This window comes from Diaphorina citri, unplaced genomic scaffold (genome assembly GCF_000475195.1).
Source record: "Diaphorina citri unplaced genomic scaffold, Diaci psyllid genome assembly version 1.1 scaffold1035, whole genome shotgun sequence".
In the NCBI taxonomy this organism is placed as follows: Eukaryota; Metazoa; Arthropoda; class Insecta; order Hemiptera; family Psyllidae; genus Diaphorina; species Diaphorina citri.
Genome location: NW_007378465.1, coordinates 93,194 through 110,250, shown reverse-complemented (window position 1 = coordinate 110,250; position 17,057 = coordinate 93,194). Strand labels below are relative to the sequence as shown.

Genomic DNA, 17,057 nt, shown 5'->3' with positions numbered 1-17,057 from the left:
GGTTAAGCAAAGGTGCATTATACCGATCTTTTATTATGGAGGAAACAATAAAAAGCAACATCGTTTCAAGTGAAGCATTCATTTAAATAACATGGTTACACCCAAAGAAATGTTTATCGGAGGATCAGACATTCGGACATCCATGGTTGGAACGGAGTTTAATATTCTAATAAGTTGTTACTAGAGACAGACACGAAAAGTAACTTCGAAATCCTAGAGGACCAAGCTAGAGGATCAAAAAACGTAAGAGCCATGTTAGGGTTAAGTAAAGGTGCATTATACCGATCTTTTTTTGTGGAGGAAACAATAAAAAGCAACATCGTTTCAAGCGAAGCATTCATTTAAATAACATGGTTACACCCAAAGAAATGTTTATCGGAGGATCAGACATTCGGACATCCATGGTTGGAACGGAGTTTTACCATTGGCTGGTCGAACAATAACAGGGCGGGGTATTTGCATGGTTCACTGAATTCCAGCTATGTAGAAACACTCGCCTGTACCTTCAACCGAGGAGAGCAGAACAACGAAGAAGAAATAAAAAGGAGAGGACGAAGAATGAGCAGAAGAAGAAGAAGAAGAAGAAGAAGAAGAAGCGGGAGGAAGGAACGACCCGGTCAATTATGCAAGCAATGCTCCAAGTTCAAAGACAGACTGGAACCCAAACTTCAACAGGAATCCCAGAAGACGAAACATTTAGCATTTTTACTGGAAGATTCATTATGCTAAACCAAGATGTCGAAAATTCAATGTCAAATCGAATGGCGAATTATTTGTGGTAAGGCAAAGAGTATCAATTTGGTCTGGTGTAACCCACCCGGCCATAGAGGTTCAACCATTCAATAGACCACGTAACTGTGACGTCATTTTGGCAATAGACATTGGCTGTAAGGCCAATAAAATCAAAGTCTTAATGAGAATCGTAAATGAACTTTTTAGTAATTAACAATTAACCAATCACGCACTAGGTACTTGTGGCGAATTTTACGTCATTACCTAAGCAGTCCATAATTTCACATGATGACCTGAAGATGAAACAAAACATAATGACCTCAAAGCTCTCAGCAAAAAAACAATGAGTCACTAAGGAAAACTAGAACTCGAAAGTAAAGTTCCAGGTAAACAATTAAGCTTGCATGTTGTACTGAATTTTGAACTCAAGGGCACACGGTACTCATTATTATGGGGGCGGGGGTTCGTGGGATCAAACCCGGGTACCCAAGGGGTACGCGGACAAAAAAAGCTTAAGAACCGCTGGTATAGTTGGACGTTGTTCACAAGTGTACTAGCGGTTACTTTATGTTTGGTATTAGAGTCAACGCTTGTATAAGTGAACATAAATATTACGGCTATGGCAGGCATGAGGATTTGTTGAGACTTGATTATGTGAGACTGACTGACTGCTGGAGCATCCCAACTGAAAGATCTTCATTCCAACTGTTTTCAACTGAAAGATGCTGATCTTTGAAATGGCGGATAGCTCAGCTAATGTACTTTTTCTAGGATCTGAAAGATCTTGGTCCAAAAACATGAGATTCTTTGCGTAGGTAGTTTCCGAATTGATTCAGGTTTAGAAGAAAGGGTATAATGAACCGAATTCCGCAATTCAAGTAGGCAATGTTCTTGTGAAAGACAACCCCCGAGTTTACAGTCAATAGCCTCTTTGGACTTTTGCGCAAGGGCAGATGCAGGATAAGTGTCCGAAAAATGATTCAGGTTTAGATGAAAGGGTATAATGAACCGAATTCCGCAATTCAAGTAGGTAAAGTTCTTGTGAAAGACAACCCCCGAGTTTACAGTCAATAGCCTCTTTGGACTTTTGCGCAAGGGCAGATGCAGGATAAGTGTCCGAAAAGGGCGAGAATCGTACACGCTATCTAGCGCTTACAAGACAGACGTGCTATCCTCCAAGCTAACTAGACAGGCTTGTCAATCTATGGAAACATTTTCAAATAAAAAATACTATTAATTTACTATTAACTATACGTACGTAACCTTTTTCCTGCTTCTAGTGGTACGAAATTGGCCTGGATCAGGTTAAAAGTATTATTCACGTTCAATGATATCGGAATTGCCTTTTGATATCCTTCGCAAGTCGTTATTGATTTAATATCCTGATTTTACAACGCTTCCTCGATTATTTGTATCATCCGTTTTATAATTCTACACAATAGTCCCTAGGTAGTAGTTAGTTAGGTAGGTACTGTAATCGATATAAGTTTAGCAAAGCACCTATTTATTTATTTATTTTTATTTAATATAGCTTATTTATATTGTCGGCTAAGACTAAAAAGTCCCATTATGCCAACAGTTTAAAAAGGCCTCATTTATTAACATCAATAATAAATACAAACACTGTTTTTCTTTTAGTTACTTTTTTTTACTTACCTACTTTTTCTAAACAGCTAAAGAATATATTGCTGAACTTTAGTTTGGATCGCGCCTTTTCTTTAAATTTAAAATTATTTGATTTAACTATTGGTCTACAAAAGGTACCTACGAACGGTCTTAGAACCCCTGTTATTTTCGTGCGATCCAGAACTATGCAAACTGCATTGCATATTGTCATTCGTACCATACAAACAGTGGATCAGCAATTTATTTCATTCTATTTTAATCAAGGTGTCCTGGAATTAAGTAGAAAGTCTTGCGTTCATTTCAGTTCGATTATCACCTGAGAATGAAAATTAGCGGTTTCTCTTTGTTGATGAATTGAATGTAGACCGCAAATTCAAGATGAAAACAGTGTTATCTCCATTGGCATGATAAACAATCTGAAGGAAGTAACGAACAAAAGTCCTAGAAAACAGAAGAAATTGTATTGACGATGCAAATCATAACCTATATCTGGCGGGCGTCAGCTTTACACAATGGCTGGGAAACGAATTTCCTTGTGATTCAAAATTAAAAACATCACTTTCATTTCTGAGATTAATCTTTCTACTGCAATTGTTTGCAAAAAATGCAATCCACAATGATATCATCAAGATAATGTTGTGTACTTGAATATCCTTTTAGAATGACGTTTTCATCTGTCAAACAGCTTGTTCTTTAGAATGAGGAAAAATATTAATGTTTATTCACATTATACTTGTAGGTATGTAGGTATTACACACATCTCTTGTATTAGTATTTCACAGATATACCAGTATGTACTCAAAAGAAAACAAGCTGGGTCCGTCCCTCCGGGAATTTTTTAGCCCGTAGTTTACTCGATCGTGGTTAAAGAAAATTAGTACCTATGTACCTACCTATTTTGTTTAATATTCAGTTTATTATTATTACTCGCACTGCGTGCTCGGGAGGTTGCGTATAAGGTGGCACTGTGCGCTCCCGGGGCTTTGCGGGGTTGTGCATATGGTCGCGCTGCGCGCTCCCGGGGCTTCGCGGGTTTGAGCATAGTTTCGCGCTTGGCGCTCCCTTGTTTACGGTCGCGCTGCGCGCTCCCGGGGCTTCGCGGTGTTGAGCATAGGGTCGCGCTTGGCGCTCCCTTGTTTACGGTCGCCCTGCGCGCTCTCGGGGCTTCACGTGGTTGTGCCGTTGCGCTTCGGGGGGTTGAGGAAACGCAGAACTTAATTAATAAAATCCGAAGTCCAGTTTCTAATTTCTCATCATGATAGTTATAAACAGGCACCAAAAGATCTCCAAACTCCGCAGCATCGGAGGTGCAAGATCAAAACAGGACCTCCGATTAGCCTAAATGAACATCTCAATATTATCTATCATCTATCATCACACAATTAACTGGAGGAAATAATAAAAACTGTACCTATTTGGAAAGGTAAATCACATCGTAAAATTGAAAGAAACAAAGAACCAGAAAAAAGATAATTGGTGAATAATGTCGGCACGAGCAGAGGACTATAAGAAGCCATCAGAAAGATCGGACCACCAGGTAACAAAGCAGATTGAGAAAAGATATCGGGGGGAATTTCATTCATCTTGCACCGAAGACCAAAATCGTTGGACCTACCAACATTCTGGCCGTTTGGGTCGGTAATTATTTATAACTTTATGTTTTATTAACGGAGATGCAAACAAGGTAGAGCCATCTTGTGCTTGTATGGCATACAGAATACTTTAGATATCTACCTAGCTATGTACTTCTTTAAAGATTATGCTCGCAGAATTGTAGGACTGACCGAAAACTGAACCATTTTTCATCAAGGAAAGGATTAAATGAGGACCTTTGTATCTATTGGCAAGTGCCTAAATAATAACACTTTCGAGGTTAAGGTGACCGACAAGGTCAACACCGGAGGCGTTCTCTGCCACCTAGCCCTTAGCGCTCCATTTTTATGCCGTCAAATTCTCGAATAAGTGAGACAAAATTCCATGCTTGGACAGGGATTGAACCCGCGATCTCCTGTTTGCCAGGCGAGCGCCTTGACAAATACACGACCGAGGCAAATGTCTGTCTGTGTTTTGGAGAGAATAAAACCGGCCAAGGGTCTAAGATTGTCTCATGTTGAGATGAATTTTGGGCGATTTTCAGTCTCTACACGTGTGCCCAAACACCAGTACCCGAAAATGAAGAATGCTCAGAGGTTCCAAGTTAAAAGTCAACATACATTTCAACATGAGCCTTTAAACCAGGGGTTGAATGTTCCAATATCGCATCCTGCATCGTTCTTCTGTCAAACCCTGTGTTGACTAATTATATCTACTTTAACAAGACACTGTTTTTATTTTTTATTATTATTGATTGAATGTATCGGTATTCGCAAGTGCCTGCCTACCAAAAGTTACAAAACTTACGAGAGAGCCGAAACTCGAGTCGGTCGGTTTAGTTAATTATAAACTAAGAACTAAGGCTTACCTAGTTCATTATTCAAACTTGAAATTGCGTTGATGTGGCAACAATCCCAAAATACCCACTACCAATAAACATAAGATAAAAGATATACATATTATAAACACAAGTTAAAATTTATCATACCTCGTGCATCCTCGAATTCTTGGACCATGGTTTTCTGGTGTAGCATATACCTACATTAGCCGATTATTTGGCTTGATATATTGCAAAGCCCTTGCGATTAACGATAGAGATTTCCTGTGGCGTAAGTTTGATCCGACTAACCCACAAGGGAGACCATTGAGCTTTAAAACAAAAGATTATTGTGTCTCGCATCTCAGGCCGAAGATTTTATTGCTGAAATATTATGCATTTTATGGAAGACGCGCTCACCCCACACATACTTTCAGCACAAGTTGTTTGAGAGTTTCACCAATGATTGCGATACCATATTACCTTTATGATGGTCTGATCTGATGCTGTTTTATGGAAAAGGGGTTCTGATACTGAAAGGAAGTCTTGAAAGTTAAAAGTTAAGGAGTTGTTATTTGTGGTGTTTTGCAAAAAAATTCCAAAGCGAAGTTTTCTAAAGGACTTGATTTTTTTTTTTGTGCTTCTGATCACAGTGATTACCTCTGTATATGCTGATAGAGGGTTGAGTGGAAGAAAAGAATTTGGGCAGTAAACTTTTATGCCTCCAATGAAGACTAACGTTATTATTATTTCTATGGGTACCGACCTATGTTAGTTACTGGATAGGCACCCTTTCTAGGATGAATTGAAATCCGGAGCACTTATTCAGGAATGTCAAGCTTGTACCCCTTATGTTTTAGACCTAGATATTGATTATCTATTTGTTAAACCCAAATTCATTTCTTGCGGCTACTAGAAATACTTACCTACACCAAATTACACAACCATTTCATTGTGTCCATCATTATGATTAAAAAGTTATTGATTTTTGAACAGTCTAGAATTATTTCTGAAGTATTAGAGCGGTGATTATTACTTTCGAGCTGTATCAAATGAAAGGTTTGGTTCATGTTTTCATCATTTCGATATGATTCAAAAGTAAATTTGGATTTTTTTTTTCTTTGTACCACATTGAGTAGCCTTAACGTCTGTAGGCTTCGAACAAGTTCAACCCCCGGCAGAAACGAATGCACCATGCAGCATCAATTTCTCAAAAAAAAATACAATGAAATATTTCATCCCATTGACTTTGCTCTTTTGTTTTGCGGTAGACCTAACGCCAGTCCTAGTTCAAAATACCGGATTGGTGCTGCACAATTTTTTCTACTTTTTAGCATTGGTAAATAATAGGTAATACACAAGTATTGAAATAAATATCAATTAAAAATAATACATTAGGTATTGGCGGACGATACAAGCAGTATTTGACAGGAATATTTATTTTGAAATATTGTCGTCTAAAATTCGATGCATTTACCTATGCATACACCTAGTACTCATGATTCATATTACTGTTAGACGAGGAGCTGAGACGTGAAATACTACGTGGGAAGTACAAATGTAGATTATGTTATCTGGACATCTTGTAGGTACTGCCGGTTATTTCGGGGTACACTAAGCCTCGTAGCGACTATTGACGGGTTTAAATTCCAGCGAAAATGTCGCATGTCATTAGGCCTGTTAAGACCTTTGAAACTATCGACTCTAAAAAAAAAAGCCCAAAGAACTTTCCGAGCTTCCGAGTCTATTTTCAAATCAAAAACTCAAGTAGAATGAAAATATTGACATCGTTCATGAGCCCAAAGAACTTTCCGAGCTTCCGAGTCTATTTTCAAATCAAAAACTCAAGTAGAATGAAAATATTGACATCGTTCATGGCCCAAAGAACTTTCCGAGCTTCCGAGTCTATTTTCAAATCAAAAACTCAAGTAGAATGAAAATATTGACATCGTTCATGGTGAAGACATCACACACGACTTTGATTTGAATGCAAGGGGGGAAAGTAAGTGAAGAGCACTTGATTAGGGCGCCAGGCGCCAGTGTAAATATTTTTAGCGGCACAAGTGAGAGCTCCTGACACCCTTTATTTGAAGGTAAAGGTCTTTTTATTGGGTTTTTAAACGTTCAAATTAATTTATAACATTCTCAAAGAGAGAAGTTTTGAAAAAATACCTAGTAGGTAGATCATGGGAGGTGAAAGGTAGATGATATAGTCGTAATGTTTGTTCAAAATATCATAGCTATAATATTGGTCCTCAACGAGAGGAAGGAGAAAAAATCATCATTGACCATTGGTCAAGTTTCTTTTCCTGTTTCAACTTACTTTTCAATACACATCCTGGACACCAGAGATCACATTTAATCTATCGTTTATTTCTTTCTTTTGTCAGCATGATCTTTAATGATACTTTGGTAATTTTGCAAGAACCATTCATCGTAGATTCTCGTGCTGCTTGGCTTGACTCGTTTTGTGGTTCTTTCTTGTAAAGCCTTTTCTAGAAGTTCATTCTTGATCCCCAACCAGTTGTTGATGTGGGTCCTAATAGCTCCATCTGGGTAATTATACTTGAAGTAAACGTTAGCCATTCTGCTGATCATTTCTTTGTAGATTTTAATATCACCCCAGAGTTCTTTCCACCTTTTGTTGATGTATTCTTGTCGTCGCTTGTTGTGGAATTTGTTGATCTCTACATTGTTCAGCATGTTCTTCTTGGCTTTAGGATCTCTCAGGAAGAATGTGGCCGTAATCCAGTCTTGGATATTTCTCACTTGTCTCTTGGTCTCTTGTTGATGTATTCTTGTCGTCGCTTGTTGTGGAATTTGTTGATCTCTACATTATTCAGCATGTTCTTCTTGGCTTTAGGATCTCTCAGGAAGAATGTGGCCGTAATCCAGTCTTGGATATTTCTCACTTGTCTCTTGGTCTTCTCCCACTTGTGTCCTAAGATATCGAAAGTCTGGAGAAACACATTTTCAATGTGTCCCCACGTTCTTTCCTTGAATACTGCTAAGTCTTTCGCTTCCTGAACATATTGCTCTCTACATTGTTCACCCCATTCCTTCTCCGAGGAGCTTTTCGTATAAAATCCTTCGTTATGGAAACCTGGAGCATTTAAAAAAAAGGGAATCAATGTGGGGTATTTTATAGGCTTCATAGTAGGTATCGTTTTTATTATTTTGTCTGGATTGAATAGAGATTGGATTGAAACTTCGCTTATTCCCACCGCAATACCATTACGAACTTGTTTAGGTATTTACATAAAATCGAACATTACCGAAATACCAAAACACATGTTCCAAATATTTTTCAATTATGATTATGAACCCAATTATTCCATTATTTCGAAAATGATTTTATTATATATCTACCAATCCAATATCATAGCTCCCATTGTCCATCGCTTCCTATACAAACTTTATCAAAGCTCGAACCCATCGGGGTAAAACCACAGACTTGACGCTTTACCTGTAATCCTGCCTGCCTCCACATCATCCCAAAACTGGCGATGTTCGGCCGCCCATGCCAGATCTTCGGGAGCCCAGGACGGTTCCGGGTCTAGGGTAGAATACACGAGCCGATTCCTGTAGAAGAACGCCAAGCCATCCTGGGGTAGACATGCTAAGAGCAAGGTAAATGCCGCTACATGGCAGAACATGGCTGACAGACACACTCCCAATGAGGGACTTGGGACTTGTGAGATGTCTTATCAAATACAGATGGAACAAGGTGATAATGTCAGCACGCCAAGGGTCTTGAGCATTCCGGTTGAGAATTCTTCGGCATTTGAGGTCCTCGGGGTTTGTTAGATGCACGCACTTCACAGTCTTCTTCTTTTTCGCCTTTTCCCGTTTACAGATCGCGTCAGCGTTTTTCGTCAGCCTCTCAATCAACCCTAGCTAGGTGATTGCTTTGGTGCCGGGCTGACATTTGGTTGTCGCTCTGAAATTTTTAGACTTGGGCCAGAGCTTATTAAGTCAAACTCATGTTGTGTTGATATTTTTGACATAGGACTGGCTGGCCTAGGCATAGAATGAGAGATTCCCAAGATCTAAAGATTCTGAACTCCATCCTTGATTAATTTAATTGTCAATCCGACTTGGTAATCTAATAAGCGGGAGGGTGAATGTTTGAATCCCATTTTTTTAAGTGGCAGGGTTCTCCTGGAGGAGCTCTTCCACCCAACCACTTTGAGACTTTTTTTTACCTCATTCATAAATATTCGTAGTTACGTATCTGACCATTTTTATCACGTGGTCGTCTCTAAGGGTCAAATTTTAAAACCGGATTACCTTTTAGGGGCGGTTAGGCTTAGAGTGTTCGGAGAGGTTTTAAGAATTTTTTTTAAAACTACTTTCAGTTCCTGTCTTAGTTAGTCAAACTAATTGTCCAACATTACTTTCCCACATAGAATAGCTCTCCTAGAAGCTAATCCTGACCAGGATTAAATGATAATCCGAGTTTAAAATTCGGCCCTAAGAGTATACTTGTTCGAAGAGCTCTCATTTGAAGAAATCAGTGTTGTACTGGGAAGAACAAAATTTCCGTCTGTCTGTAGATAAATTTCATCGAATGAAATACAACAGGCAAACTCTTTCTTTTATTTCCTCCTCAAAACTCTACAGGAATCTTCATTTAAATTCCATCCTCACATACACACAGGCAGGCGCGGAATCGAGACCAAGCTTATAGCGTTTCCACTTTCAACCCTTTCAAATAAGATCGAGTAGGATTTTTTAAAGCTGGCCCTTGATCTCATACCAACCCTGGAATTATTTCAAGAATGAATATATTAGTCTGTACATGTCACGCGAGTATACTGCTGTCTCTAGTGTGCGCTAGACCCAATCATGAAGAACACACCAAGGTGCATGGCCACAGGACTCACCATCGGGATGAAATCATTACGAAACCACCTGGCTACAGGTATGACCATAGGAAGACGACAAAATTTACAAAGAGTGAAGAAGAAGAGAGAGCGCGAAAACGTGCAAAGATACTGGCCAAATTTGACGAGGAGAAGCCGGAATATTGGAGGTTCAAAGATGCGTTAACTTTAAGCGAACAGCTTGCAAGGAGGCCGCTGAATCCAAACTCTTGCAGAAGAGAATATGTCAACTCCAAGAACTACACAAGACGATCCATCTTACCTGAGTACCTCATGTGTGACAGTTTACCTGAAAGGTATAATCAAAAAGAGAAAGAAGCTTTAGCATCTTTGGAGAGAAGATTTGCGCGGGAAAAGAAAGAACGAGAGGAAAAAGAACGAGGGAAAACCACCATCCATCCTCTCTTCCGAACACCAAGCAATAAGTATCACTTCAAATCTACCACGACGGAATCATTAGAAATCTACACAGCAAGTTCAAGAATATTACATGAAATGGCAGCAGAACACGATAGAATAGTTACAGGTAAGTGATATACTATGTAAGCATGATTATTATTTACATATACCTACCTATAACTATTGAAATTTAATATTACAGATACCTGTGTTGGTACTGTTTGTTACTGATGTTTGTTGTGGTACTGCCTGACTTACTGCTAGGGTGCTAGGTTAACCTGAGGTTTAACAGTCTCATGTGAACTTTTAAATAAAAATTTATAAACTTCAAGTTCGTCCATTTTTTAGTCCGTCCTTCCTTCATTATTACAATAGTAATAAAAAGGTATAAGGGACGGACTATTGTATTCGCTTCGGTGTCTGTCACTACTATGTAAGCATGATTATTATTTACACATACCTACCTATAACTATTGAAATTTAATATTACAGGTACCTGTGTTGGTACTGTTTGTTACTGATGTTTGTTTTGGTACTGACTGACTGACTGCTAGGGTGCTAGGTTAACCTGAGGTTTAACAGTCTCATGTTTTAAATAAAAATTTATAAACTTCAAGTTCGTCCATTTTTTACGTTTTTGTCTTCTGATATTTTTATAATCTCATGTTGAAATCCTTATTAGATCAGTTGATTAGTCAAAAAGACTTTTAGTCCAAGTGTTTTTGTCTTCTGATATTTTTATGATCTCATGTTGAAATCCTTATTAGATCAGTTGATTAGTCAAAAAGACTTTTAGTCCAAGTCCTCTTTCTCTCTCAGTACCTAATTTACCACCAAGATTTGAAAATATCGACACACAAGCGTGAAATAATAGGTAGGTATACCTAATGATTTTTTTTTTGTATTTTGGTACACCTAATTACATCTAGGTCTTTGAGAGCATTTTTCTTTCTGTCAGGCGCTTTAACTCTAGCTGGTAAACCTCGTTTTGACTTCATGGCCATTGCTAACAATATTTTAGTGTAATCTTATCACTACACAGGACACGATTTTTTCAAGTGGGAACGAGTTCTTAGTCCTTCCAACACGACACCGTGAGAGATGTAGGTACCTGCCTTACGGACACGGATTATTTACTCACAACAGCTTTCTTCAGGTACAACGTTTCCTGCAGGGCCCTCATCAGTTGTCTGGAAATTGAAGCGCCTCCACTGATCGTGTAGTCTACAGTGGCGAATTTACGCCGCCTTTCGTCTTCCGACAACTGACTTGCACGGTGCACTATGTCTGCGTGCATGGTCGGAGTTCCGTATATGCTTGTCACCCTGTGGAATGAAGTAAATCTCAAAATGAGTTTTCATAGCGAATAACTCAAAGTGCCTTCTTCACTCAAAAGATATCCCTTGCTATTTAGCGGGGGAACTCGGCAGCGGTCATGGGAACCCTACTTGGTTCTTCCAACTTAGGAGACGTTTTTTATAGACCTAAAAAACACAACCCCGAACCAAAGCTGTGACTTTGCCGAGAAATAAATAGCTCAAGGAGATTTAGCTAAAAGTGTCCCTGAAGTGTCATTGGAGTAACCGTGACTTGATGACTGGATTACCACTGGGGCTCAGTAAGATTCCAGTCCAGTTGAACAAAACGCAAGTCTGTATAACTTCAAATATGTACAATTTATTCTGGCAAACATACTGGACGCCTGTGGTGCTTCCATGAAGCCAGTAGCTGGACTGCCTACTGGAGTACTGGAAAAGTTTGGTCAGAAAGTCAAAATCGAACAATACCGAAATACCAAAACACATGTTCCAAATATTTTTCAATTATGATTATGAACTCAATTATTCCATTATTTCGAAAATGATTTTATTATTTATCTACCAATCCAATATCATAGCTCCCATTGTCCATCGCTTCCTATACAAACTTTGTCAAAGCTCGAACCCATCGGGGTAAAACCACAGACTTGACGCTTTACCTGTAATCCTGCCTGCCTCCACATCATCCCAAAACTGGCGATGTTCGGCCGCCCATGCCAGATCTTCGGGAGCCCAGGACGGTTCCGGGTCTAGGGTAGAATACACGAGCCGATTCCTGTAGAAGAACGCCAAGCCATCCTGGGGTAGACATGCTAAGAGCAAGGTAAATGCCGCTACATGGCAGAACATGGCTGACAGACACACTCCCAATAAGGGACTTGGGACTTGTGAGATGTCTTATCAAATACAGATGGAACAAGGTGATAATGTCAGCACGCCAAGGGTCTTGAAGCAAGGTAAATGCCGCTACATGGCAGAACATGGCTGACAGACACACTCCCAATGAGGGACTTGGGACTTGTGAGATGTCTTATCAAATACAGATGGAACAAGGTGATAATGTCAGCACGCCAACCAAGGCTCTTGAGCATTCCGGTTGAGAATTCTTCGGCATTTGAGGTCTCCGGGGTTTGTTACATGCAAGCACTTCAGTCTTCTTCTTTTTCGCCTTTTCCCGTTTACAGATGGCGTCAGCGTTTTTCGTCAGCCTCTCAATCAACCCTAGCTAGGTGATTGCTTTGGTGCCGGGCTGACATTTGGTTGTCGCTCTGAAATTTTTAGACTTGGGCCAGAGCTTATTAAGTCAAACTCATGTTGTGTTGATATTTTTGACATAGGACTGGCTGGCCTAGGCATAGAATGAGAGATTCCCAAGATCTAAAGATTCTGAACTCCATCCTTGATTAATTTAATTGTCAATCCGACTTGGTAATCTAATAAGCGGGAGGGTGAATGTTTGAATCCCATTTTTTTAAGTGGCAGGTCCGGGGTTTGCTACATGCAAGCACTTCAGTCTTCTTCTTTTTCGCCTTTTCCCGTTTACAGATCGCGTCAGCGTTTTTCGTCAGCCTCTCAATCAACCCTAGCTAGGTGATTGCCAGGAGATCTTCCTTTCTATACGCAAAACCCATATTAGAACACTCTTCACTTAGAGAGGGTTTTATTCCTTTAAAGTCCTAGGTTTCATTGGGGAATCTTGGTCTCAATCTTACAACACGCATTTGTCCAAAGAGTTGAATAAGTTTTCATTAAGCAAAGGTGATCTTCCTTTCTATACGCAAAACCCATATTAGAACACTCTTCACTTAGAGAGGGTTTTATTCTTTTAAAGTCCTAGGTTTCATTGGGGAATCTTGGTCTCAATCTTACAACACGCATTTGTCCAAAGAGTTGAATAAGTTTTCATTAAGCATACAATTATGCTTTACTAATAAAACGGATTATTGAGCAATATTTTAGTCAATAATGTATTTTATTCTTATCAATCGTTTAGGAATTTCAGAGTTAACAATCAGAGGACGAACTTTTTGTAGAGGTTCATCGAAAGCTATGGGGTGGATTAAACTCAACTCAAAATTTCTCTACATTTGGTCAAAATTTACTTACTTTTCCTTTGCAGAATGTCCTGATATCATCGGATTCTTATCAATCGTTTTAGAATTTCAGAGTTAACAATCAGAGGACGAACTTTTTGTAGAGGTTCATCGAAAGCTGTGGGGTGGATTAAACTCAACTCAAAATTTCTCTACATTTGGTCAAAATTTACTTACTTTTCCTTTGCAGAATGTCCTGATATCATCGGTTTAGAGCGGCGTTGACCAAATTAGAATTGAGATCAATATTTGAATTATACTCAATAGGTAGTCTTAATACCCCGTTCAATCTAGAATTGAAGACAACTCCGACTTCTAAATCGCGGTCTTTAACCAATATGAGAAAAAGGACATCTGAAAACTTGATCTAGGTACCTATATTGGAATACATCTCTTGATATCATTTATGTATGTAGATCTGTAAGTTGTAGTTGAACAAAAACGTTAACTTGTAAACTTACGTTTTCGTGAAAGTTCAACCTCCGGCCTCCGATGTTGGAGTTGTTTACGATATTGAAATGACTTAGGAATGCTGCCTTGGGGAATCCGGTCGTCCCCTGAAATTGAAACATAGTTGGGAGTGATTCATACACAATAAGTCCACTCCGAGGCTTAAATGTAGGGGCAAACAGCCTTAAAGGATGGGTTAAGCTTCTGCGAATCTAGTTGGGAGTGCCATTGAGTCAGGAATGTCTCAAAACGTTCTAAACCAAAAGTTCATTGTGCTCTCTACACTAAAGAACACTGCTAAAGGCGTGTGCGGGCGATAAAACTTTGATTGCAACGGTTCCAGATGGGTGATTTGAAGTTAAGCAACGTTGCACGTATCCGGATGGGTGACCACTTAGTACACCTAGGTGATCGCGTGCTGCTGGCTTTCCCTGTCCCCACTCAGGCCAGGTGACGTTGAGGAGACGGGTCTTGTTGCCAAATGGAAGGTAAAACTGGGGTTTTACTAAAAAATTCCTTACCGACGTAAATTGAATGAGGCATCCATCATCGGGCTGCGTTGTAGTTAAAACCTTCACTTAGGACACCTAGGTGATCGCGTGCTGCTGGCTTTCCCTATCCCCACTCAGGCCAGGTGACGTTGAGGAGACGGGTCTTGTTGCCAAATAGAGGGTAAAACTGGGGTTTTACTAAAAAATTCCTTACCGACGTAAATTGAATGAGGCATCCATCATCGGGCTGCGTTGTAGTTAAAACCTTGTCAATAATATCCAAAGATTCTCTATTACCGGATTGAGCCACGTCTTTTAGTCTGAAGGCACCACTGAAAATTAAAGATGACAACAAGGATGGTCAATATCACCGAGGTTCTATGTCCAACGGGACAAGTTGCGCGTATAGCATTAATAATCTGATCGTCTCGTCGACTTCGCTAAACCAGGTTGTGTGTGTATACTCCTCTGAACTCATTGCTATCCATCTGTGCTTGGAGCACTTGAAATTCCTTCCATCTTCCCTTATATGTGGCAGAGTCTTCTGGAGGAGCTCTTCCACCCAACCACTTTGAGACTTTTTTTTACCTCATTAATAATATTCGTAGTTACGTATCTGACCATTTTTACCACGTGGTCGTCTCTAAGGGTGAGGGGGATCGTCAGCATAGTGGTTTCTTTCTATTGAAGTCCAACAGCTCCATGACACAACCACAATGATGTTATTGATGAGTAGATATTTTCATGTTATCCAATAAGGACTCCATGAACATAGCTGAAACTGGAGTACACATTTTTTTTTAAGATGATTGTTTCACCGCCGTTTTTATTTTGTAGCAATGAAACAACTCCTACATTAGACGCATGTGGTCTGTGATTTTGCAATTAAAATTCTTGTGCTCTCGCCAATACGCCAATAACAATCTCAGTACTGCCATGTGTTTCTCACTGTGTGTTAGGTACTATAGTTCCCTGTGGGTATAATCTGTCAAACTGTCAACCAAATACTATGTGGTTACTCGTCACTCCTTCATAAACAACGTTGCTTAACTTCAGTGATCTCTGGGAAACACGCACTTTTGCCGCTGGCTATTCAGCTATTTGGCTCGGACCCAAACGAACAAAACCTTCAGAAACGAATTAGGTGCACTAACCACCACTCTACTGAGGTTGATCATCTGTCTCATTTGGACATGGAAGGAGAAGACGAGATATTGTCCAAAATGTTTTAAACCCCAAGAGCCCGTTACCGCTTGTCGTGAGTTTCATCCGATTTTGTTTTCCGAATGTCCTTTAGGAAATGTAATTTAAACGATCGACGGCCGGTCGACTATGTTCAGACACAAATTATAACACTTGCAAGGTCCATTGTACCTAAGTAGATAATATAGGGAAAAAATCCCCCAAAAACTAGTTTTTTTGTTTTTTTGGCTTTATGGTTTCCTGGACAAAATTTGCACCACCATTTTGGCTAAATTTGGCTAAATAATTCCCGGAGGGACGGGCCCAGCTTGTTTTACCTCATTCATAATATTCGTAGTTACGTGTCTGACCATTTTTATCACGTGGTCGTCTCTAAGGGTTAGGAGGATCATCAGCATAGTGTTTTCTTTCTATTGAAGTCCAACAGCTCCATGACACAACCACAATGATGTTATTGATGAGTAGATATTTTCATGTTAAACTACACAGGACACGATTTTTTCAAGTGGGAACGAATTCTTAGTCCTTCCAACACCACACCATGAGAGATATAGGTACCTGCCTTACGGACACGGAAAAACGACTTATTTACTCACAACAGCTTTCTTCAGGTACAACGTTTCCTGCAGGGCCTTCATCCAATAAGGACTTGGGTATTTTCAGGATAGAGGTCTATTTAAATTATTATTACCGTTTCCAGTCAATTACCTAATTAGGACCTTACTATCGCTCCCAATAGTTACGTAATAATATTAGCATAGGAATTACTTAGATTTAGAACAAACAAACACCTACACAAATAAATTAATGTGCATGACATCTAATCAGACTTCATCAATCAAACATTGAACTCGTAGGTAATTAGGCCGACTGTGCGTCTCGTTTTTTGGTGGAAGGATGAGCCAGTCCATATGACGGGCACAATGTTTTATTTCAAGAATGAATATATTAGTCTGTACATGTCACGCGAGTATACTGCTGTCTCTAGTGTGTAGTCCATATGACGGGCACAATGTTTTATTTCAAGAATGAATATATTAGTCTGTACATGTCACGCGAGTATACTGCTGTCTCTAGTGTGAGCAGACTAAAGGTAGAAACATACTACTATCACATCAAGTGAGCTGACGTGACGTGAGGGCAGTGTGGCTATCATGAACGAAATCACCTACAGTATTATGGGAAAACTTTGAGCTACATCTTTCTGGAGTGTCGAAAATGTAAATACGAGACTAAAGAGTAAAAGAACCCAATCTGCTGTTGTTGTTGTTGTTGTTGTTGTTGTTGTTGTTGTTGTTGTTGTAGCGGCTTTAGCTTTCGCCGAATGGCGATAGCAGAATAAAGAAAAGATGTCTTTTTGTATCTGCTATACACTGGGGTGATGGTCTCTAGCTCTAGCCATGTTAAATTGGCTCACTCGTCCTGAACCGCAGTCAACCATCGTGAGG

The 17,057-nt window shown here is 39.6% G+C and overlaps 1 protein-coding gene and 1 long non-coding RNA gene across 3 annotated transcripts; both read right to left on the bottom strand.

The window, feature by feature from the left end:
- Nucleotides 1–6,822: 6,822 nt before the first annotated feature.
- Nucleotides 6,823–8,476, bottom strand: LOC103513847. 2 transcript variants are annotated; one of them, XM_008478694.3, is made up of 3 exons: nt 8,235–8,476; nt 7,561–7,871; nt 6,823–7,417 (listed from the first exon to the last, which is right to left on the bottom strand). In XM_008478694.3, the coding sequence occupies exons 1-3, from the start codon at nt 8,422–8,424 to the stop codon at nt 7,139–7,141; spliced, it is 780 nt and encodes a 259-aa protein (XP_008476916.1). In that variant the 5' UTR covers nt 8,425–8,476; the 3' UTR covers nt 6,823–7,138. The 2 variants fall into 2 exon arrangements, with proteins under 2 accessions (XP_008476916.1, XP_017301463.1); XM_017445974.2 differs by having other exon boundaries at nt 6,823–7,491; nt 7,635–7,871; nt 8,235–8,472.
- A 5,451-nt stretch (nt 8,477–13,927) lies between these two features.
- LOC113469335 lies at nt 13,928–14,492 on the bottom strand. The gene is made up of 2 exons (XR_003392787.1): nt 14,437–14,492; nt 13,928–14,022 (listed from the first exon to the last, which is right to left on the bottom strand). It is a non-coding gene; the product is annotated as an uncharacterized LOC113469335 (long non-coding RNA).
- Nucleotides 14,493–17,057: the final 2,565 nt, after the last annotated feature.